Here is a 25,535-nt window from a genome sequence, read left to right on the forward strand (position 1 = left end):
TGATTACTTATGAACATAAGCGACACTGGCTCAGCGCCCAAAAGGCAAAGTCATAGACTCATTCTGACCCCCCGTAACAAGATTTCCCCGTAACACATTCTGACAAACTTTAGGCAGCTGACTCCCTGCTCTCTGCCTTTTAGAAATAAGCCCGGAATGATGTCTACAGAGGTTCAATTTTAATTAGCTTTGGGATTTACTAGTACTGAGGGCTAGCTTATCTAAGGGCAATAGCCTGATGTGGTTATAATTATTTTGGCCCCCACGGTGAACCACCTGTTCAGCAAAGGGCAATCCGGAGCAGCTGTTGCGGAACCTCTTGGGAAGCATTCGGCAAGCATTATACATGGTCAAAGTGTGGGACAAATGTCAGGAAATGGTTAAATTGAAATAACATTGAAGGCTTTTTATTTTGCAGAGCCTGCCAGAACACCGTGCCCTCAAGATGAATTGTATTTCATTTACATACAGAAAGAGCTGTCGGAAGCATCATCAGTGAGTGAGCAATAACAAGTCCCATCAGAAGGAAATCAGGAATGGGGGCGGGAGTTGTTTTGATGCAGAGTGCAGAATCCACGGGCTGGAGTTTTTTGATCCACAGATGCGGCTTGAGCCAATCACCACATTACCTTGTTCAGTACTGTTGCTGCAGTGAGACTTTTAATCTCGATGCCAAATCACTTGGATCTGTTTTTTTGGATTTTGCAGAAATTAACCAATCATATTATTATTCTTACTGTAGCGCAGTATCCTCAAAAGTACAAAAGGTACAGATTGTTTTAAAATCATTGCATGATGCAAGGAGACATCTATAGCCGCTTTTACCTTGATTGCTTCAGTGTGGATGAAATGTAGCAGTAACTACTTCTGCAATGGAGTTGCATTTATTTCTTAAAATAATTGTGTTCCAGAGTTCCTGAACTGTGCCACCCTGCATTTTGAGTTGTCCAAGACTTCCTGTCAAAATAGGACATTTCTTAACTGTTCAGTCACCTACGGTCCCTCATTGCCCCCTCCCTGTAGAATGTAAGCTCTCACACGCAGTGTCCTCTCTACCCTATGTCTCATATCTGCCCACCTCCTACAAACCTGATGTTATGTTTTAAGTGGAATCTTCTCCTGCTTGTTCACTCACACGCATGGACGTCATACCACTATCCGTGTTAACTGTAATTGGTAGCTTATGGCTATCCGTGTATGCATAATATGCATAATCGTATCAATGTATCAGTTAGTATGTCTATTATATTCATGTATGTCATATCTGTGAGATGTATGTTATATCTGTAGGATGTACGTCCAGTGCTACAAAGTCTGTACCACTTTATAAATAGATGATGATGATGATAAATGCTTGAATTACTGCTCCAGTCTAGCCAAGAGTAAGGGGCAACATCTACCCCATGACATGAACCCATCTAGGTGGACGGCTTCAACATTTTTTGGATTTCTTCTTTCTGGAGAATTATGATTTATGATGTAGGGGATGCTCAGGGGTGGGACACAAACAAAGTCTCTTTGTGCCCTGGGCAATGATTACATGGTTTGGCCCTCAAGACCCTGAAACACCAGGGATAGCCAGGGTGTGCCTATAATGAAGCAACTTGAGGCCAATGTCTCAGGCAGCAAGTTTTTGAATTTTAAAAATAACAATTTTCATGATGATAAAGTCTAAATTATAAACCCTTGTTGGTAGATCTAATCATTTTTAAAAATACAATATTTGTGTTTTAAAAAGCACACGCCTTATGTACACATTTTTATTGCAGATTGTATACTGTGCTGATTGTTTACTGTACTGTGCTGTCTCACCTTGTATTGGAATTTTGTTTGTCCCTGTACGGCGCTACGGACACCTAGTGGCGCCCTATAAATAAAAATTATAATAATAATAATATTAATATAAAGGATGCGAAGGGGTCTCAGGCAGCAGATTGCAGGACACATCCCCAGGGCTAGCTCACAACTATTTCCCAAAGTCAGCGCGCACCAAGTTTTGTATTCACATGTTCACTAGTACAAGTTATGATATATGAGGTATGAGGTAGGTTTACAGCTTGGGCTGGATTCACAGGCCATATAGACCCTTGCCTAAGGTGGAGATAGGCATGGGTGGGTATCTAATCACTTTTCACTAATATTGAATTTGCATTTATAATTTTGTATATTAATGATGTATACAGTATTAATTACATATTAATCATGACTAACTATAGGCTATATGATTTATATTTATTTATTTTACAACAATGGGATGTAATGGGGATTGGGACAATGAAGGGCTATGGGGAGGAGGAGCGAAGTGAGACAATTTTACAGAACAAGTGTCTCAGGTGGGCAAAAGTATAAATAAAGGCAAGGATATAGCAGCAGATAGATTAAAACGTGGCGCTCAAACACAGAATATGTGCGTAGAAATTAATAAATATCCAATATAGGAAAACACTTTCTTCATAAGATAAGGCAGCCTCCCTCCCAGATTACGGATGGTACTCCGATAATGAATAAATCAATATATACACAGATAGGAGGATGAAATGGCGCCAATATAGGTAGTGTTAGCTGGTAACAATCACCCAGACAGTCAATAATTGCTGATATGCAGAGTATGAATCTTAGCAAGCTGGTACAGTCATTATTCAACAGCTTCCAGATACTCCAACTATATACCGAAATGCAGACAGAGAAAAACAAAAGATGTAGTTGCAAAGGCACCCGTGATGTACAGTAAATAATAGGTGGCAGCGTACCAAGTAGATATAAATAAACCGCTTATCTGTGTCAGAATAATCTGAACGTAGTCTCCAAACAGCCAAGTGAGTCAGGAACCGATGTGTAAACTGCTTGTGAAGATATATTATATCTGGATCATCAACCACAGCAAATTCACTGCTTGCAAACTCCACTCAGCGGGTCTCTGGTATCTGCAGTCGCCACACTGTCAGCTCGTGTATTCCGCTGGTTTGAATGTAAATATCCGCTGGCGGGAAGAAATGTGATCTAAGTGACTTTGACCATCAAAGGATTGTTGGTGCCAGACGGGGCGGTTTGAGAATCCCAGAAACTGCTATCTCCTAGGATTTTCACACACAAGTCTCTAAAGTTTATGACAATGGTGAACAAAACAAAAAACATTCAGTGAGCGGCAGATCTGTGGGCAAGAACACCTTGTTAATGACAGAGGTCAGAGGAGAATGGGCAGACTGTTTCAAGCTGACAGGAAGGGTATAGTAACTCAAATAACCCTGCGCTACAACAGTGGTATGCAGAACAGCAGCTCTGAATGCACAGCACATCAAACCTTGAAGTGGACAGCAACAGACAGAAGACCTCACTGCTTTCCACTCCTGTCAGCTGAGAAGAGACTACAGTAGGCACAGGCCCACCAAAGCTGTAGAGTCAAAGATTGGGAAAATGTTGCCTGGTCTGAAGAATCTCAAGGTAGGCTTGCCAATGAGTTCAGTGTAGACCAGTGGCCTCCACAGTCACCAGACCTCAATCCAGTAGACCACCTTTGTGATGTGGTGAAAGGGGAGATAGTAGGCCTGATCAGAGGAGGCCCATCAGTTTTGCCATGTTAGGGGACATATTGGTAGTGGTTGAAGGGGTTGCTCATGATGTTTTCAAATGTTTGTTGGTTAGCGCAGAGTTTGTTATGTTGTTTTTTGATGCCTTTTGAGTTAGCAATTTTATAGCCTCAGCGTCAATACTATGTATCCAGCAGTTTGAAAGGTGGAAGTTGAATGCTTTTAAAAGGTATATGTGGCCTTCTCTGCTGTCTTAACTTTTTTTTTTCTGTTTTTTAGCTTTGGTCACTTGTTGCTTTTGGAAGCAAGGGCACGAAGGAATCTTACCTGAGTTTTCCTCTAAAGTGGGACCTGATTGGCTATTGGTCCCACAAGGTTTTTTACCTTTGTTTGTGTCTCCTGTTTTTATTCTCTTGCTGATTTTTTTTCTCCTTCTCCTTCGCCTTGTCTTTTTTTTTTGTTTTTCATTTCTTTTTACTTTGTCACTTTATGAGACATACTGTTTTTTGCTCTGGGTTGGGTACGCTTTACCGATGTCCACTACTTTGACATGGAGAAGGCCTACAAAGAAAATCCAAAATTATGAAAAAACAATTGGAAAAGAAACAGACTTACCTTCAATCCGTCGCTGGAGATCTCCAAAGGGAGCACGATGCTGACAGCAAGTGATTCCGATTGGAGAAGTGTTCGGTACTGCAGGCTGACGCCATTGAGACGTCTGTCAATAGAAATTTAAAGTGGGAATTTCGGGTTAAGTGTTTAAACACTTAACCATAGGGTTCTCCACATTGCCTCTTTAAATTTCTATTGACAGACGTTGCGATGACGTCAGCCTGCAGTGCCGAACACTACTCCAATCGGAATCACTTGTTGTCAGCATTGTGCTCCCATCGGAGATCTCCAGCGTTGGGTTGAAGGTATGTTTTTTTCTTTTCCAAACGTTTTTTCATGATTTCGGATTTTCTTTGTAGGGCTTCTCCATGTCGGAATAATGGTAATCATATGTCACATCACGTTTTAGGACGCCCTAAAGCCTTCTTCATAATTATTGAACCTCTCTTCTTGAAGTTGTTGATGATCTGATAAATGGTTGATTTAGGTGCAATCTTACTAGCAGCAATATCCTTGTCTGTGAAGCCCTTTTTGTGCAAAGCAATAATGACTGCACATGTTTCCTTGCAGGTAACCATGGTTAATAGACGAAGAACAATGATTTCAAGCACCACCCTCCTTTTAAAGCTTCCAGTCTGTTATTCTAAGTCAGCATGACAGAGTGATCTCCAGCCTTGTCCTCATCAACACTTTCACCTGTGTTAATGAGAGAATCACTGACCTGATGTCAGCTAGTCCTTTTGTGGCAGGGCTGAAATGCAGTGGAAATGTTGTTTTGGGGATAAAGTTCATTGTCATGCCAAAAAGGGACTTTGAAATTAATTGCAATTCATCCGATCACTCTTCATGACATTCTGGAGTATATGCAAATTGGCATCATAAAAACTGAGGCAGCAGACTTTGTGAAAAATAATATTTGTGTCATTCTCAAAACTTTTGGTCATGACTGTACATCTTAGGGGGAAATAATTTTGCCAATGTTAAGTCCCTTGGTTTATATTTACATATGCAAACTGACCAGGCTTGGTTATATTCCTTATGGCCTGAATTGGTCATCTGCTGGTTTGGTATACTACTCATGAGGGTTTGGAGGAAATTTCCCGATGGGAGTTGAAAGGATGCACTAGAAATTAATTTAGGTGGTGGCCAGTTTTGTACGTTTTATTGGAGGTTTGTGGATTCAGCGCCCTTTAATCTTTATAGGTCGGATGGAGTTCACTTGATGGAGCAGCATATGGGTTTGTTCATTGGGATTTATGGGAGTTTAGCGCATTTTGTTTGGTAGATATGGTGGCGAGCCTTGGTTCTTGAAGGAGCAAGCGTGGATGGAAAACATTGAGGAATCGGTGGACTATGCTTGGTAGGAGCACATTAGCTTAATTTTATGTAATGGCATATCCCACCTCCCTTTGAAGACTCAGGCTTTGGTTTCGGTACAGTCACCGCCCTCAGGGACGGGTTTGTTTGGTTGGGTTCTGTCAGCTCAGAAGAGACGCAGGTTTTCCTATGTTCGGATAAGGGATATCTAAGTTTTGGTAATGGTGAAATTGTTCCCCATCTATTTATATTCAGTGAGTAAATGACCCTCACTGTGATATGAGGAGCAGTGGTCCTAGCCGAGCAGCTCATCGCTTTCACCTCCATCATAAAATGTTTGCATTTTCAATAAACACCTTTATTTGCCAAGCTCTGGTTTTGTGTCTTTTATTTATTAGTAGGTTTGTAAGAATTAATGTTAAGGGGGGACTTACTAGTATGTGAGAACTTCCAACGTTAAGCATTTTAGTCCTCAAATATATTTTTGTTTGGCTTTAAATCTATTAAAATGCATGTTTTCAAACATTAAAAAAAAAGAAAAAAAAAGATTAACGCCTCTGTAAAACCTTAGAACTTTGTTAGATGTACAAATGATACAGAACAAAATAATGATACAGAATCTAAGGCCTCGTTACTGTCATATGACACCGGCTGCTAATAATTGCACAGGGTCAGCAGTAGCTGAGTGTATTTTCACAAATGCTTTGCATGCACTGCTCCCTAATGTGCAGCACTGTGGAATAAGTTGGCATTTCATAAATAAAGCATAATAATAAGTCAAGAGGGGATCTCAGAAAAAGGAGATTGTTAAACATTTTATACAAGTGCCATATTTGTGATTATGTCTCTGGGGGCTGTGTTTGTTAGTGTGTTTTTGATGAGAAGCAATAATCATGCAATTAAATTGCACATTTTTTTCCCAAGCTTAAAAAAAATCCTGGTTTAGTACTGATGGCTATTTTTATGGAACTTGACACATAAATGTTTCCCATATTTCTGCTCCGTTTTCAAATTCAGCAATTTAAAGGATTATAAAATGTATTAAATGACTTTTCATTGCAATAATACCCCCAACCACTACTTGATGCATACGTGATTTCTACATTGTGCGTTCAACTATATTAACCCTTTTGCTGCAAGGGGTACACACAGGGGCAGGCTGGGTTGTGTGATAGGTGGGCATCTGCCCTCCAGGACGGTTCCATAGTGGACTACCTTGGGTTGGGTCACTGGACCACCTGCATTTATTCCTTAAAAATGTTCCTAATAGGCTACTGATTTGAGTATTGCCCCCCTGGGCTAAAATTTGGCAACCCTCCCCTGAGTCCAGGCCACATTTGCACTTCAGGTCACTCTGCCGCAAACATGCACTGACACAATCCACATCCACAAGCATCAGGGACGGAAGGAGTCCTTGAACATTTGGGGAGAGTAGACAAGTATGTATTTTACACTAAGAACGTTTCGCCTGGTATAACTTTTTTTATTTTTTTTACTCTAAGGGGCATATTCAATTAGGATTCCTGCGCAGTATTGCCAGTAATACGGTACATCAATAACTCAGATTTTTGTATGCAACCCTATGGAGTGCGAAAGAAAATCCACGTTATTGCGGTACCGTGGATTAACTTTGCAGCTCGTTCCGGCGCGGTCCCGCGGACCGGAAACGTAACTGAATATGTCCCTAAAAGTTATATTTTTGGGGGACAGTTCTGACTTTCTAATTGGTATAATAATTGATTAAGCGTCTTTAGAAATATAATAGTAAATAAACTCTTCAATCTTAATCATTACGGGATACGAACTGGATACGAACTATGGGCCTGATTCACCAAGGACCGCAAAATTAATGTATTGTGCATTTTGCTTAAAAAAACATATGTAAATCAGGTACATTCAACTTCAAATGGAATTGAAGAAACGTCTCTTGTTGAATACAGGTCGACTACAGGTCTTGTTTTACAGGAGACCAATACAGCTGGCCCCATTTTTCATTCCATTGGAGACACAGCCTTGGAGAGCTGCTGTCTGGTGTCCGCTCTATAAAGAGACATGTCTCCATCTTTTCCATGCTAGAATATTTCCCCCCAGAACTCTATCTAGCTCCTATTATGTCTTAGCTGCTACTGCTGATTACCCGTGTGTCAGATATCTTGGTTAACATTTTAATTTGCCTGAACTCTACATACCCTGACTACCTACTATAATTCTTCTTATTTTCCCATCCTGGACCCTACCAGTCTCTGTAGGGCTGCCACTCCCGCCATTGGATTTCTACTTTACTCCTGCTTCCCGGTGCTGGCCAGCATGACTCTGATAGAAAGCAGCATACATTCCAACAGTCCCATATTTTGCATGATAGAGTAGATTTGCAGCAATAAAAAGCAGAGTGCTGCTAGAAAAAAGGACGGTGTCCAGCTAAGAATATGTGTTGTGTGTGTGGATGAGGGGTTGATTTGGGTTGACCGGGATATTAGCGTTAATTTGTCCCATTATTTTCAATTGGACTTGTTTGGAGCTATGAGGCAGCCAATTTGTGGCCTAAAGTAACTTCCTTGCAAATCCAGCTAGAAAATGCAAACTTGCACCTTGGTAAAACCATTTAGAACCTCAGGTGGGGGAAAATTTATAATGTGTAGACCGATCTAAAGTTGGGATTGGGGGACATTCTAGCTGAACACCAGAGTTTGTGTGTAAATCCAACTACAGAATGTCATTTGCACCTTTAGCTGGATTTGCTACTAAAACTAAATCAGACCCGATCTGTGTAGGTCTGTCTCCAAAACCCAAATAAAAGTATAGGAGTGCACCAATACACATTTTAAAAACAAAAGTTTGTTCCTTCAATGAGTCATGTGGGGTGCGCAGATCTGCCAATAGTTCCAGACAGCAAACTGTACAGACAGTTTCCTGATTGGGAGTTGGCCTACACTAGCCAGCAAATTGGGAGGGCATTGGTCTACACTAGCCACCAGATTGGGAGGGCATTGGTCTACACTAGCCAACTGAATGGGAGGGCATTGGTCTACACTAGCCACCAGATTGGAAGGGCATTGGTCTACACTAGCCAACTAAATTGGGAGGGCATTTGTCTACACTAGCCACCAGATTGGAAGGGCATTGGTCTACACAAGCCACGTGATTGGAAGGGCATTGCTCTTCACTAGTCACCGAATAGGGAGTGTGTTGGTCTACACTAGCCACCAGATTGGGAGGGCGTTGCTCTACACTAGCCACCAGATTGGGAGGGCATTGCTCTACACTAGCCACCAGATTGAGAGGGTGTTGCTCTACACTAGCCACCAGATTTGGAGGATGTTGCTTCACACTAGCCACCAGATAGGGAGTGTGTTGTTCTACACTAGCCAGCAGATTGGCAGGGCATTAGTCTAACATAGACACCAGATAAGGAATACTTTGGTCTACACTAACCACCAGATTGGGAGGGCGTTGCTTTACACTAGTCACCAGATTGGGAGAGTGTTGCTCTACACTAGCCACCAGAATGGGAGGGCGTTGGTCTACACTAGCCACTAGATAGGGTGTGTGTTACTCTACACTAGCCACTTGATAATCATCATCATCATCATTTATTTATATAGTGTCAACATATTCCGTAGCACTTTACAATTGGGGACAAATATAATAAACTAATAAACAAACTGGGTAAAACAGACAAAGGGGTGAGAAGGCCCTGCTCGCAAGCTTACAATCTATGGGACAATGGCACCTGTTTATTCATATGTAGCGATTACACACACTTTCAACCAACTCCTTCTGATAGAAAATCTATAATTGCCACAATTTATCATTAGAATGTCGATGGAGCAACGTTGAGAGTAGTCTTACCGCTTTACTGGGCCAGTCTTGGTGGATCTACTCATGTGTGACCCGGCTTACCAGTTCACGCATGTGCAGTGGAATAGGAAGTCATGACTTCAGTTCCAATCGTAAAAAACAAAATAAAAATACTAATAAATTAAACATTAGAAAATAAATATATAAAAAACACTAAAAATAAAATATTTTTTCGAGTGGTCCGAGTTTAAAAAATGTTTTAGTTAAGTAAATAAAGAATTTTTTCATTCAATCTATCCTTGTATGGCTATCTTGAGATTGCGAAAGCGAAAGAAAGACTGCGGCTACACATGTTCTGCCGCAATACTTGCTTAATAGGCTTCCCCATGGGGAAGCTTTAGCAGGAAATAAGGCTGTTCTCAGCTTAATAAATAGAAACCTATGAGGCATGCTATACACTAGCACTAAATGGGGAGGCATGTTATAAACTAGCAACCATATTGCTAGGTCTACTACACACAAGTCACCAGACTGGGTGTCTGTGCTGTGCCAGTTGTCAGAGAAAACTGTGTAGAGTAGTCACCAAAGTGAGTAGTGGGACAGTTGAGGATCAGGTTATAGGGGGCCCAAAAATCATTGATGGTGGCCCTGACAATTATTCCTGATTGCCAATACTTAAAACTCATATTGCCCTGCACAAGCGATCACAGGACATTTCCCAAACCACTGAAAATAAAGCATTTTCAGGGCTTTGTGCACATGGGTAGCACGGTGTCTTGGTAGTTAGCACTCCTGCCTCACAGCAATGGGGTCATGAGTTCAATTCCTGACCATGGCCTTATCTGTGTGGGAATCTCCCCGTTTTTACGTGGGTTTCCTCCTACACTCAAAAACATACTAGTAGGTTAACTGAATGCTATTAATTTGAACCTAGTCGCTCTGCCTGTGTATTTTAGAGAGTTTAGACCATACTTGCCAAAATAGACAACTTGTTTCCCGGGAGGTCTGGGGAGCAGGTGGGTGTGTAACAGTTATTCCTATTTTTGACCAATAAAAACATGGGCGTGACCATGATGACGCCTGCACCGTATCACTAAGCCCCACCCCCTCCATTAAATTTACAGAACTGCACGGGATCCGGGAGAAATGCCTGCTAACCTGGGAGGACTCCCAGAAATTCGGGAGTCTTCAGGACATTCCGGGACAGTAGGCAACTATGGTTTAGACCAGTGTTGGCTAACCTGTGGCACTCCAGGTGTTGTGAAACTACAAGTCCCAGCATATCCTTCTAGCAATAAGCTGCTATATATTGGCAAAGCATGCTGGGACTTGTAGTTTCACAATAATCTGGAGTGTCACATTTTAGCCAACACTGGTTTAGACTTTAAGCTCCAATGGGGCAGGGACTGATGTGAGTGAGTTCTCTGTACAGCGCTGCGGAATTATTGGCGCTATATAAATAACTGCTGATGATGTAAACACACTTCTTGTATAGCCCTTTACAAAACAAGCTTTACCCATTAAGTCCTTACAGTGGTATATGTTCTTTTTAAATGACAGCAACTAATCTATGGATATGACCAGAAAAAGATTGAATACAGAGTTCTACCAGTATATTGTTAACAAACAAGAAAAATAAAAAATGCATCAACAATGTGGCATCAGGACTAAAACAAAATAACACAATACCAATTTTACTGGAATGTAAAAAGCCTGTTTGTCTATGCCATGTAAATCGTGCAATATTCTTATAGATCACAAGAAAAGACAAGTGCATGCTTTTAAAGCAACCTAAGACAAATTACTTTCAGCTACATTAAGTCTTCCAATATGTGTTCTTGTGCAGATATGGCATTTATTTTAAAATAAATTACATTTTCCATTAGGAAAGGTTGTTAAGAGTCAGCATTCTGTGCTCGGGGCTGAAATTTGGATTTGATTATCAAACAATATGAAAGTAGAATGTTTTAAACCCTTTGCTGCCAGAGGGACTTGGAAGTAAACTATAATGAAAGGGCGTATTGTGACACGATTGTCCGGTCTCACACTCCTCTGGATTGCCCTAGTGAATTTAGTAGTGAACCCCTCAATCTAAATATCTCAGACAATTGTTATAGCAAAACATCAAACTGGTGGTTTCAATTACAGACGAGGACAAATACAGTCTCCACAATAAGCAACTTAATATAACATTGTGGGCATTAGGTTGGATGCAATACAAAAACAAGAAGAAGACGGAAGCAGTACGCATCTCGAGATGCGCCTGCCACTGCATCAGCAGCATATGCGTCTGGGTTACAGTTAAACATCATCAGCACGTACTTGTACCTGCCCTATAGCAGATGAAAAACGTACGCAGCACGGTGGCTTAGTGGCTAGCACCCAGAGGAAACCCACACAAACACAGGGAGAAGATACAAACTCCACAAAGATAAAGCCTTGGTTGGGAATTGAACTCATGACCCCAGTGCTGTGAGGCAGAAGTGCTAACCACTAAGCCACTGTGTAAGCAGAAGTAGAATTGCTGGTCTAAAGAAGCAAGTTCAATAACCTGACTATGAGTGATTACAGGAAACTGCTTTATATACAACTAGGGGAGAGGTAACAGGCATTAGGTGATAACAGGTCTTTGCCGGTAAGTGGTCATTAAGAGCTAACCAAATCCAAGTCTTTACAAGGGTACTGGAATCAACAAAACTATAGCAAACTGTAAACTAACCCTGTGGCTCAGTATGTAGAGGCTGCATTGCTGCAACTCAGAGTTTTTGGTTTAAGCCCCAGCATGGATTGTGTCAGATTTGTTTGACATTGCCTAGCAACACCTTCACCGCACCAGTCCTCCGGCTTATCACCATAGTTGCCAATTCCGCTTATAACAAGCGAAATTGGGCTTCTTTTTTTTTGAAGTTGCAGGGATTTTTTCACTGCCGCGGGTAGCTTGTTTTTGGGCTTGGAGACGTTCTCCAAGTCCACAGGCTGCATAATCGTTTTTTGGTTTTTTTTTTCCTCTGTTACTATTTTGTGATTGGTGCATTCAGGTTTTTTTTTCTGTGGGCGGGTTGTGCAGCGACATCCTCCAATGAAGTGGTGCTTTGTGGGTGGGCGGAGTCCGAGGAGGACGTGGAATAAATCACAGGAAGACGGATCTACAGCAACCTACTGAGATAAGTGCTGTGACGGACACACGATCGCTGCACTTATAGCAGGTAACACTGCTATATAACACCCTCCCCTCCCATTCAGTAAGCTGCTCATGTCAGAAGACTGCTTATACTGTTATATCATGGGGCTGTGTGGTATAGACATACCAGTGTCCTAAATTACAGCATTTGTGTTTTCATTTGCCTTATCAGTGTATAAATGTGTCCTCTTGTGTTTATAAAGGTTTTCTAAATGGAGATTCAGTGTAGAAATTAGTGTTATAGAAAAGGACGATCCCCGGTAAGTTGGGCTTTTTAGGATTGGTTTGGGCCTGTTTTAGGCTTGTTTTTCACTAAGTGGTTGCTTGTTTTTTATTTCAGAGTTGGAAACCCTGCTTATCACTATGAATCCTGGGGTACCAAGTATCATGATCCTTTACACACATACACTCTGCACATTAAATGTATAAGAACTACACATTTGTTGTTATGGAGGAAGAAAGGTTTCTTCATGTACACCAAGTGTGGGTGCCATTGCTCCATCATTAACTCCTGTGTGGTAGATTAACATGGAAGAGATGCTTCCAGGCAAAGCATTTATGTGACAACACTTCTGCATTTGTTTCAGCGTCAAAATTAATTTTCTGGGACGAGAGAAGGTCAGGGTGAAACTACAGCAATAATTATGTGAAACAGGCATGTCCGATCACAGGCAATAGCATTCAGAATAACAAATGTGTGGAATGATTACAATAGATGGTCAGAGGCAAGTTGTGTTCAGAAGAGGTCAATGGTCCTTTTGTGATGGGGCTTTTATTACAAGTTTTAAGGAAGCACACATGTTATTAGAAGGCATGAATTCTTTAAACTGCGTTACCACCTTAAGGGGTGAACATTTTTGTTTACCAGATTAAAAGGGCTGCAGTGGGAGGACCAATGAGATGCCACAATGTCCTTAATTCTCCCATTCACGCCCCCCCTCTAAAATTTCACATGTATCGGTTTGCAGCCAAGGCAAGGACACTAACCACAGAACGAAGGGAAGACCTGGGTGGAATGGGAACATTCCTTGCTGAATGCAAGCTATGCATATGAATGCGCCCAGACAGCCACAGTTGACAGGTGGAGCAACATGGTTCAAGAATAGTATTGTTTGGTTCCTGGCACCATGATGTGGGTATAGTCTATTTATATATGTCGGTATATTTTTTATAGTCGGTGTCGGTATCCCAAGTGTTGTGATGTTGATGTAACCCCTGAGGATGCTACAGTTGGACTTGAGCAACCAGGGGATAATAATCACAATTGCAGCAGTAAGAAAAGAGATGGACATTATCATTTACCAGTTCCGGAAGAAAAAACTACATCTCCCATAAGGCTACTGTGAAAAGGGGGCGGAGCCTAATAAGACTGAGAAACCCCAGGGCAGGGGGTTTCCCGAATCTCCCCCTGGTGTATCTTTAGAACACCCCCAGGAGAGAAAACAGTGATTTGGGTGGAGGCACTGAAATGAAGAGAATGATGAGAAGCATCTACATCATTCAATATATATACAAACATACAACACATACTACAGAATTTTCACTATTCATTTTTTTTTTGTAGGTATAGTATCCCAAGCATTATGATATTGATTACCACCGGTTTTGGGTTTTTCAGAACTTTTGTCTTTTTTCCTAGCTAATGGATGTAAAGTAAAGTTATTTTTTTCAATATGTTACCAATAGAAAGCAACGCTGAGCAAACCCAGGAAAATGGTTCTGGTCATTTAATCTCACCTGGGAAGGGGTTAAAGACACAATAGCTCTGTTTTTACCCTTTGTATCTGTTTTATGTAAATTAGGATATAAGTGTTTAACCCTAATACTTGCAGAGTTTACCATATGGTATAATGTTATTATCTCTGTGTAATAATCCTCTGATCTCCTGCAAAAGCCCTGCTGCCGATTTGTTTCTGTGTGATAATCCTCTCACAATAAAATGGCTTAGTGGCGTAACCCAGTGACAGAGGGCGGGTATGACATCATTTTAGGCTTAGCGTGACATTCTAAGGGTGTGACAGGTCTTTTGTGTCTAAATAAGTAAATAGAACAGAGAAAGTGTAAATGAACACAAATCATCCTTCTGGCTCATAGCCTAGCATAAACCTATATCTAACATATGGAGCTCGGTAATTGATTTAGAAGTTTCCAGGATCTTTCAGTGGATTATCTGGTGTGCAACCACAGTTGGCTTAACACGTGTTTTGCATAGTGCCTAGTGTAAAAAAAAAAATAACAAAAACAAAATAAAATTTAATCAAAAATCTTTGTTTTTCTATGTTCCCTCGCTTGGGAGAGAGCAAAGTAAAAACCATGCTCTGTATATTAATGCACAGACTCTTTATAATAGATCTGTATTGTGCACTATACTCAGTCCAGCGTGCAGCAGTCAGGGCCAGATTAACCAGAGGTCTAACTGGGCTACAGCCCCCTGGCCTGGGGGCATCCAGAGGACCAGCTACAGGTCTAGTCTAAGTCCCGATCAGTAGTGATGTCAGTCACGTATGCATGCTATAACATGTGTTTGCAATCAGGAGCAACTGTAATAATGTATTTTATGTTCAGTAGCCATTAAGAACATCCTAATAAATGTATTTCATGGGGGGAAAATATGTATAAGATTTTTTGTTTGAAGTTTTATTATTATTATTGACTATATTATATATTCTGTATAGATATTGGACGTATCCTGAAGTGTCTAGTAGAGCTGAGTAGACCTACACCCGAATTCATCAGCGCAGGTATCTTCAGATCCGCTCCTTGTTGAATTAGGTGTGCGTATGCCTGTGTTCCGTGTTTTTCAAATCAAAGGCACATTGCGCTCAGTATGCGTGCCGTGATGAATAAGGTGCGGCATGTTCGCTTCAAGACAATTTTTCAGGTAAGGGTGCCTGCACCGTACTGTTTTTATGCTACGACTGGTAAGGTTTCTTTATGAAAACTGCCATGAAATTCTGTGGCAGAGAGTTATGATAGATCGCTCCGAAGTGGCTTATAGTATATCTTTGTCATTTTCTGTCTGTTAGTGAATGTGCAGCTGACTGAAATGTATTTGTGAGCCCCAGCGCAGCACTGCAAGAGGGAAAGGTCAGAGGCCTGTACTGGGAATTACCTTGACCTTTACCAATACATCCATCACCCACCCTCTGCAATATGCATCATCCATCGTTCAAACTTTAAAGGTCCTCTCTCTATTAATGATGGAAAGAATACATTGTCATTTATGTATACCAATCTCTGGAATATACTCCTCAGTCAAGGAACTGTAGCAAATCATTTATGTGGGCTAGATTAAAACCCCCACAAATATTCTTTATTTTAACATGTTTCATTCAATGAGGCTTTTTTTCTTGCAGAATAAATGTACTTCCCATTGAGTCAAAAGTTATTAAAGAAACCAAAAGCATTTTGCGACTATATGACTACATGAAGTTCCCTTCCATAGCCTGTAGATGGCTCTGTCTGTAATTTAAGATAAGGCCTGTGCAGACAGTTGCTAATTAATTACGTTTTCCTCTGGAAGGAAACGTAATTAAAGAAGAGGGATGGAATCTTACATACAGGTCACTGATCTCTGTGGAAAGGCAATGGGTCAACACACTTAGCCTCCTTAGCAAGGCGGATTCCAGAGAAGGGATGGAGAAATATAGAACATGGTCTTCTTGCCCCACCGCTTTAATTTGCCTTGTACCTATATCTGTCTGTCATATGTACTGCAGCAGCGTCTCCCCAGTGATATATGATTTCTATATGAGATTACATCTCCCTGTACTGTTGTAAAAAAAATGGAATAGAGGAGAAACTGCATTAATTAACACCCAATGTTCCCACAGCCCATTGATTGATTATTTCAGTAATAAACTTTTATGCATAAAGAGCAATAGGATACGTGCAGCCCAAACCACCAGCAGCAGATTCAGGCTCTGCTCTGTACAGTCATCAGCAGCATCTGAAGAATCATAGGGTCTGATTCATGTTCAGACGTATCTTGCGTGAAATAGCTCTGCCCATGCCCAGAAAAGGACCTTAGGCCAATGAATGCAATTGCATACAATTCATGTCTGAACGCAAATGGCACTTACAACTTGAAGGGTATGATGGATGAGGAAAGGGGTAGTTGAACGTAGGCAATTTACAGTAAGGGTGTGACAACACAGATGCGGACAATTTACACCCTGGGATTCTCTTAAGTACACCTGTGTGCACCAGTTACAGGGAAGATGTACAGTCATGGCCAAAAGTTTTGAAAATGACCCAAGTATTGGCTTTCACAAAGTTTGCTGCTTCAGTGTTTTTAAACCTTTTCAGATGTTGCTATGGTATACTGAAGTAAAATGACAAGCATTTCATAAGTGTCAAAGGCTTTTATTGACAATTACATTAAGTTTATGCAAAGAGTCAATATTTGCAGTGTTGACCCTTCTTTTTGAAGACCTCTGCATTTCGCACTGGCATGCTGTCAATCAACTTCTGGGCCCTATACTGACTGATGGCCGCCCATTCTTTTCTAATCCATGCTTGGAGTTTGTCAGAATTTGTGGGTTTTTGTTTGTCCACCCGCCTCTTGAGGATTGACCACAAGTTCTCAATGGGATTAAGGTCTGGGAAGTTTCCTGGAGATGGCCCCAAAATTTCAATGTTTTGATTCCCGAGCCACTTAGTTATCACCTTTGCCTTATGGTAAGGTGCTCCATCATGCTGGAAAAGGCATTGTTCATCACCAAACTGTTCTTGGATGGTTGGGAGAATTTGCTCTTGGACAATGTTGTGGTACCATTCTTATTCATGACTGTGTTCTTAGGCAAAATTTTGAGTGAGCCCACTCCCTTGGCTGAATGATCTCAGGATGCTTTACTGTTGGCATGACACAGGACTGATGGTGGCGCTCACCTTTCCTTCTCCGGACAAACGTTTTTCCAGATGCCCCAAACAATCTGAATGGGGATTCATCAGAGAAAATGACTTCACCCCAGTCCTCAGCAGTCCAATCCCTGTACCTTTTGCAGAATATTAGTCTGTCTCTGATGTTTTTCCTGGAGAGAAGTGGCTTCTTTGCTGGCCTTCTTGACACCAGGCCTTTCTCCAATAGTCTTCACCTCAATGTGCATGCAGATGCACTCACACCTGCCTGCTGCCATTCCTGAGCAAGCTCTGCACTGATGGTGCCCCGATCCTGCAGCTGAATAACCTTTAGGAGTCTGTCCTGGCGCTTGCTAGATGTTCTTGGGCGCCCTGAAGCCTTCTTCACAACTATTGAACCTCTCTTCTTGAAGTTCTTGATGATCCAATAAATGGTTGATTTAGGTGCAATCTTACTAGCAGCAATATCCTTGCGTGTGAAGCCCTTTTTGTGCAAAGCAATGATGACTGCATGTGTTTCCTTGCAGATAACCATGGTTAAGAGAGGATGAAAAATGATTTCAAGCACCACCCTCCTTTTAAAGCTTTCAGTCTGTTATTCCAACTCAATCAGCATGACAGAGTGATCTCCAGCCTTGTCCTCGACAACACGCTCACCTGTGTTAACGAGAGAATCACTGACCTGATGTCAGCTGGTCTTTTTGTGGCAGGCCTGAAATGCAGTGGAAATGTTGTTTTTGGGCTAAAGTCATGGCAGAGGGACTTTGAAATGAATTGCAGTGATCACTCTTCATGACATTCTGGAGTATATGCAAATTGCCATCATAAATACTGAGGCAGCAGACTTTGCAAAAATAATACTTGTGCCTGTCTCAAAACTTTTGGCCATGACTGTAAGTGCCGACTGATAGTGATGACTGACACGGTATAGTCTTTGTATTAAAAACTATTCAAATGCATGCCACTAGATAGCAAAGAAAATGTGTATGCAATTAAGATTGACTATAAGAGCCCTCACATCTGAGCTAGAATTGACATACCTCCCAATATTTATAAACCTAACATTGGAAAAAAATAGACCTTTCCTATACCTGCACAAACAACGCTCCCAACTCACACAAACTCTACTCAATCATGCACAATTTCTGGGTCCACAAATTGAAACTGTCCTGCTGAAATTGAGTGAATTGGCATTGATTTGGTCCCAAAGGTGCTTGGAGAGTAACTTAAAGACCTAGTGAACCACCTGTGTTGCTGTAAATGAGCAAATTTGTTTTTGTGGGCTGGAAGGATAGGTATGTTTAACCTCAGTGAGAGACCAAGAATGTTCCATTCCCAGTACAGGAATCAATAAAATGCTGCCTTATCATTCCTACCAACTGAGCTAATACTCCTTAATCTTATAAACTAATACATTATTCCCAGATTACGTATATGTAATTATGTCACTGGTACCTCCTCCGGCACATTATACCATCATCACCAATATTATACTGGCAATGAACCACACACACTTGGCTTGTCACTTAATAGCACCACCCCTCCATTACTCTCCCTCTAAATAGAAACCACCAATTTCTGGCTGTATGAGCTCCTCCTAATGCTCTGTACCGGTTATGTTTCATTGTAATTTAAAGTGAACTCTCAGACTACACTGCCACTCCAGGTTGCTGTGGGATATAGTTTTCCCAGCAGTCAATCACTGGCAATCTCTTCTGGTCCCCTGAGCCAGCTGGTCCTGTCCACTAAATCTCATAGCTGCTGGTACTCGCCTGGCAGCACGGATTACATTGTCCCCCTGGTGAACTCAAACACTTTGAACTTGGAATTGCAAGGGCTCACCACCTACAGAAAAGTTGGTGTTATCACATCATGATTAACTCTACATACCTAACCACGTTCATTTGATACATGCCAAGTATCGTATGTTCCGATGAGCGAGCAACTGTAAAAAAACCAACTGCATCAAACTGTACTCTCCCATGGGTATCAGAGGCCACCTCAAGCAGCCATATGTCAGCATAATGGGGGATCTAATATTATGTCTAGAACATAGAGAACAAGCAAAGTTCTCCACTGATTTGGCAATTTCTCATTCTCAACTGAATGAGAAACTCTAAACTGGAGCCTCATCCCAAAAAGTCTCTACTTCTTCTGGCTGCACATCTTGTTTACTTAGACTTTCACAAAGTTCTGGAGTCTACCTCTTGGTACATGGGCTATCTTGACTTGCTTCAGCCAGGCCATCTGCCACTGGAAGGGTCAATGATCTCTGTTTCCTCATCAACCTCAGTTCATCTGTTAGTGAAAGAAGTGGACTAGACTCTCTTCTCTCACGTAGCTTGACAGTCTGTGTTGGAAGCTGTGGGCTTAGTGTATTTCTCTCAGAGCAGGTATCAAATCTTACCTCTTGACTGACAGGAAGCAAGTGAGATCGGTAGTAGGTGTTGATGGGTCCTCAGTGGCTCTATAAATTGTCATCCCATTAAACTTCTCCACTTCAAAATGGGTGTCATGTTACCAGTAATCAATGAGATTATCAATGCCAGGAACCCCAGATGTCAGTTAGGAACCTGAACACCATATCAACTCGCACTCTTTACCCCTGGTGTCATCTTGTGCTTTATTTCTTTTCCCAGACTTTTCAGCTATGGCTGCTGCCGGTCTGTGGGCTTCTCTCAATCCCACTTTCAGCCTATAAATGCAGGGCCATCTTAACAACATTATGGGCCCCCGGGCAAAGCAGTGCACCGGGGCCCCTAGATATAGATATAGATATATAGATTTATACAGATATAGATATATAGAGATAGTGATAGATGTACTTGCTCAGTGACCCTTGTAGGTTTTTTTTGCAGGTTTTTTTTCTTTTGCAGGATTATTTATTCTCATTAGGAGCCCCCTTGCCCATGGGGCCCCCAGGCAGCTGCCCATCGCGCCCAATGGAAAAGATGGCCCTGTATAAATGTACTGTAGATAAGCATTGGCTGTTACATCTTGAGCAGAGACTTTAAAACAGATATTAATCGGATATTAAGCCTCTATGCCAAACATTAAGAAGTAATGAAAAGAGCCTGTCCAACCTCTCTTGGTGCAGATGGAGGCATGCACAAAGGTAACTGATGTGTCTGCTTCTTTGTCCATTTCTATTAAGGTCTAGCATATCCAGCATGTTAAGGAAGGTGAAGTTCAACCTATCAGGTTGCAGATCCTCTGTTTATAGTAAGAGGTGGTGCAAGACTTTATAAATCCGCAAACATCACACAACTCTTATCAGCCGACTCTCAATGATAGAGTAGTTTTGTCTCAATCCCTAAACACTGCTAACTGACTTAAGTAGATGTGAGGATCACCTTCACTTTCATCCTTGCAGTGTAACATTATGCTGCAATAAAGCCAGCCGCACTCACTAAGTTCTGGAGTCTCTTAGAACTCAGCCCTACTTGACACTTGGTCCAGGCTTCTTCAACTCCTTCTGCATTCACTGGGATCTGGAGGTTCCCTGTCAGAACCCACATTTACTTGATCCTGGTTCTGGATAATTCTGTGTAAAGTGGTAAAGTCAGCTGTTGCCCATTATCTTCTCCAGTACAGCATGTCCTCAAACTCTGCCTGCTTCTGCACACGTTGCTGGTTCCACCAGAAAAAAAACAGGATGGTGGCTCCACTCACTCCCAGGCACTGCTGGGAGATGTAGTTTTCCCGGTACCCAGTGATTGGTAATCTCCTCAGGACCCCTTGAGCCGGCTGAGCTGTCTAAGGCTGTGCCTATTTGTTTACCCTCATGACTATTGGTACTTGGCAGCCAGGAGGGTAAACTCAACAGTAGTTTCGCTCAGTAATAAGAAACTTTGCTTTAAAAAAATATATGCAACAGAATATCAGATACAATTGGTGTGTTATGTGCTTGCAATGCAAAAGAGGCAAACAAAACAATTTTCTTAAATATACATATTTAAAATGTCTGGGGACTGAGTTTTTCAAATCTGGAGATATATAATCCTCCTAAGCAGAAAAGACACTGCCCTGTATTCATCATTTAAATCAGCCAGCAAAAGAAATATGATGTTTCAATCAATCAGTGCCTGGTTAATGATTCAAAGACCTAACTTGTCTTGAACACAAGCTCTCTGGGAATATTACAGAGAATCCATCTCCTTTCATAAGCTTAAATAGAACTTTATTTCAAACACTCATGAAAAACTTTAGTCCGGTCTCCCACACAGCTTAAACAGATGCCCAGAGGGCTCCATATGTTAAATTTTTTGAATGATTTTCATTTAAGTAACAAGAAGCACTTTTCTGGATGTTATTTTAAAAAAAAAAAAAAGTTATCTGCATTAATATGTAGAGTGGAAATATTCAAGAATTGGTTCCTTCCAGAATTAATGCTGTTTCCATATTTGGAATAATTTCCAATTCTGCTTACTCATCTTTTCATGCCGGAGGAGACTGCAGTTATATTTTAATGAACTTCAACAAATTAATATAAAGATGTAGAAATTATATCAAGTATGCTGGAGTTTACAGCAGGCAAAACAATAATAGAGGACATCCCACTTTTCACATACACAGTAATTTGTTATAGAAGTTTTATGTAACATTAATACAACAGGGCACCAGATGCAGTAACATCTATGGTACATTCATATATTGCACCTCCACCTTTCCACATCCACAGTAATTTGTTAAAGAAGTTTCATGTAACATTAATACAACAGGGTACCAGGTACAGTAACATCTATGGTATAGTCATATGTGGCACCTCCCCCTTTTCACATCCACAGTAATTTGTTATAGAAGTTTTATGTAACATTAGCACAAAAGGGCACCAGATACAGTAACATCTATGGTATATTCATATGTGGCACTTCCCGCTTTTCACATCCACAGTAATTTGTTATAGAAGTTTTATATAACCTTAATACAACAGGTTACCAGGTCAGTAACATCTATAGTATATTCATATGTGGCTCTTCTCTTAGTGCAGTCATTTAGCCCTAATTAATATACCATGGGGTAGACATTGTCTTCAAAATCATAGTTCTCTCCAAATAGAGAGTACGTTCGGCCCAGATTTTTTCCAATAGCAATATATACCTGTGTTTGAATCTTATATTGCATACTGTAGATGTATATGTACAGATGAAGTACATTTCTGCACACGGTGACTCCTACAGCACAGTGCCTGCAATATATTGTGCTCCCATTATTCAAACTCAACAGTAGTGAGGAGGGTTACCTATGATAGGAGATCACACTGTTTGCTTAAAGAAACATGCACCATCTCTACATACAAACAGATAATGAGTTAGTTACACAGTAATTGTCTGTTTGGCTGCCATATTTTAATGCAAATTTGCACCTGTTTTAAGAGCTTATAATAGTTTGTTATTTGGCATCATGTTTTCCAATGGGTAAATGGAAACAAATCTAACATTTTAGTTGTGTTCGCCAAAAGGATCAATAATCCCAATGGTCGCCTTAGCTTTCAAGTTGAGTTACATGCAGTCACCTCACAAAGAGCATATGTATCCATTCCTAAGGTGACAAATCACTAAAGAACAGGGATCTGTATTATTTGCAGAGTGCATTTATATATACCGTGTTTCCTAGGTAAAGTAATGTGCGGTGAAGAGAATGAGACATTACGTTTTACAAGGGAATACTGAAATAAAATTTACTTTGTAATTTGTGTATATTTTTAGTTTATCTATTTTGACCCAAGATGTATTTTTCAATGTTAAAATATTGGACTAGTTTCTTGGCTATGTTCTGGCTGATTTTGAACCAGGGCCATGTGAAATACATAACAACTCTGTGTACGTCAATCAAAGACCACCACAATCTGCAACCATTGTCTTATACTGAAGTGTACGACTTACAGGACTGTTGTGCATCTCCAGGATCAATCGCTTCACTCCGTATAAAGTTGGGTGAGCCCAAGGAGAAGGGTCTTGCCAGTGTCTGTTTAGATCGAAACCCATCAATGAACACCTGGAATAAGAGAAAACATGTGAATTCTGATTTACTAATACAAATGGACTCTTAAAAGTCTTATCTAGTATTGAGGCGCAAATTTATATCCCATTATGACCATTTTAAGTAGACATTTAGCTTTGATTAGCCAAACTAAATCAAGACTGACCCAAGCCAACATCTAATTGATGACTATGCATTATAGCACTTACATAGTAGTTGCACCATCTATTAAAGAAATGCACCAATGTTATCATACTGATGTTTTTGCAACTTGCATAAAAGGACAATACAAAACAAAGGTTTAAATCAAAGTGTTACAGAAATTAAAGGTAATTTGTTGCAAAGGTTGTTTCGTTTGCTGCTTGCATCGTGGTAATAAGAAGCTAAAGATGTCAACAGTGAACCAAACTATTTTGTGTATAATACTTACATTGTTGTAACCAGTCTGTTTAGATAACCAGAAAACAGAATGAAAGGCTAATTTACATACCTACACATTGTGCATTGGCACAGATAGACCCAAAGCGGGAGCAGAAACAAATACAATGTGTACTGCTACAAATCTTAGTTGTATTAGGTGGATTTCCGTCTACTATAGGTGAAAATGATGACCTTAGATTTATGTTAATGTCTTCTTGGACAAGGACCCCTGTGGATAGGTGAGATGATGCTTTACAAAGCAGTGACAAATGTGTGTTATCCTTCAATGCCAGGTTTGTGTTTTTTTAAAGCAACTTAATTCTGGAATAAACATTTATTGTGCATCTGACTCAGCTTTGTAATGTGATACTTCACAGAGACAAATTTCACCAGGACTCTACAAGGTCCACTATCATAGGCATCCACACACCAAATAAGGACCTGTACAACTGTACAAATTATAGCCCTATCTCACTTTAAGGGCTAGATTTACTAAACTGCGGGTTTGCAAAAGTGGAGATGTTACCTATAGCAACCAATCAGATTCAAGCTATCATTTATTTGGTGCATTCTACAAAATGACAGCTAGAATCGGATTGGTTGCTATAGGCAACATCTCCACTTTTTCAAACCCACAGTTTAGTAAATATACCCCTAAAACACTGAAGTCAAGCTGTTTGCAAAAGTGCTAACCAACTATCTTGACCACTATTTGACTTTTTTTATTGTCCCTGATGAAGTAGGTTTTGTTCCCACTAGACAGTCATTGGGTAACACCAGGAGAGCGATTAAACTTATAACACATTTCAACAATTTTTAAATAGCCTCCGTCATCTTGGCCCTTGATGCTGAAAAGGCCTTTGACAAACTCTCTTGGCCTTGTATGTTTCAAACGTTAAAATTTTGTTTTTCACAAAAAATTTGATGTGCTATCAAAGCACTCTATAACTACCATTCTTCATCGGGTTTGAGTAATGGGTTTATCAGTGTTTAAATTAAGCAATGGAACCAGGCAGGGATGTCCTTTCTCTCCACTACTTTACGCTTTATGCATCGAACCCCTTGCTACTACAATCCAAATGAACCCAGATGTGAAATGGACACAAATTGGATCCACCCAAAATAAACTGTCAGTATTTGCCAATGACGGTTTGTTGATTCTCCGCCAATCCCTTGATTTCTCTTCCCAATCTTTTGAAGCCTACGGTAATTTATCCGGCACAAAATTAAAAATTTAAAAATTGAAGCACTAGCCCTCAAAATTCCAAACTGTGCTGCTAAGTCCCTGGAGTTGAATTTCAATTTTCAATGGAAACCCCTTTCTTTTCCATTATCTAGGCATTGAAATTGCGAAAGATTGTAATCAATTATTCCAAACAAACTACCTCCCGCTTTAAAACTCAATCAAATGGGATATTGTCGCTTGGGGCCCAATTTACATATCTTGCTTCGGCAGGATTAGCGTCATTAAAATTAATATCCTCCCCAGATATTATACTTACTACAAACCCTCCCTGTGTTGGTACCAGGGTCTTTTCTCACCACTTTGCAGACTATTTGTAGTAATTTTATCTGGAATGTTAAGAAACCTAGAGTCAAACGATCCTGTCTCACCAAATACACCACCTCTGGCAGATTTGGGCTACCCATTTTCACCCAATATTATCATGCGGTTCAACTCAGCCATATAATTTCCTGCCAGGATTACCCAAGTATTAAAAAATAGGTAAATACTGAAAATACCCTTACTCAAACACACTCTAAAATTCCTCTTGTGACTTCCCGGGAATCATAAACCAGTTTCAGCATATTCTTTCCCCACCATTCAGTTCACATTA

General features: G+C 40.6%; 1 protein-coding gene across 4 annotated transcripts in view; it reads right to left on the reverse strand.

Annotated features, from left to right (window-relative positions):
• LOC142099006 (cytosolic carboxypeptidase 6-like) overlaps positions 1-25,535 on the reverse strand; it is a 1,251,957-nt gene that overhangs the window by 169,651 nt on the left and 1,056,771 nt on the right. For all 4 annotated transcript variants that reach the window (XM_075182041.1, XM_075182040.1, XM_075182043.1 and 1 more), the window contains one exon: positions 23,181-23,292. In XM_075182041.1, coding sequence (XP_075038142.1) covers positions 23,181-23,292 — 112 coding nt within the window. The remainder of the gene's footprint in view (positions 1-23,180; positions 23,293-25,535) is intronic.

The sequence above is a fragment of the Mixophyes fleayi genome, chromosome 8, assembly GCF_038048845.1.
Source record: "Mixophyes fleayi isolate aMixFle1 chromosome 8, aMixFle1.hap1, whole genome shotgun sequence".
Classification (NCBI taxonomy): domain Eukaryota; kingdom Metazoa; phylum Chordata; class Amphibia; order Anura; family Limnodynastidae; genus Mixophyes; species Mixophyes fleayi.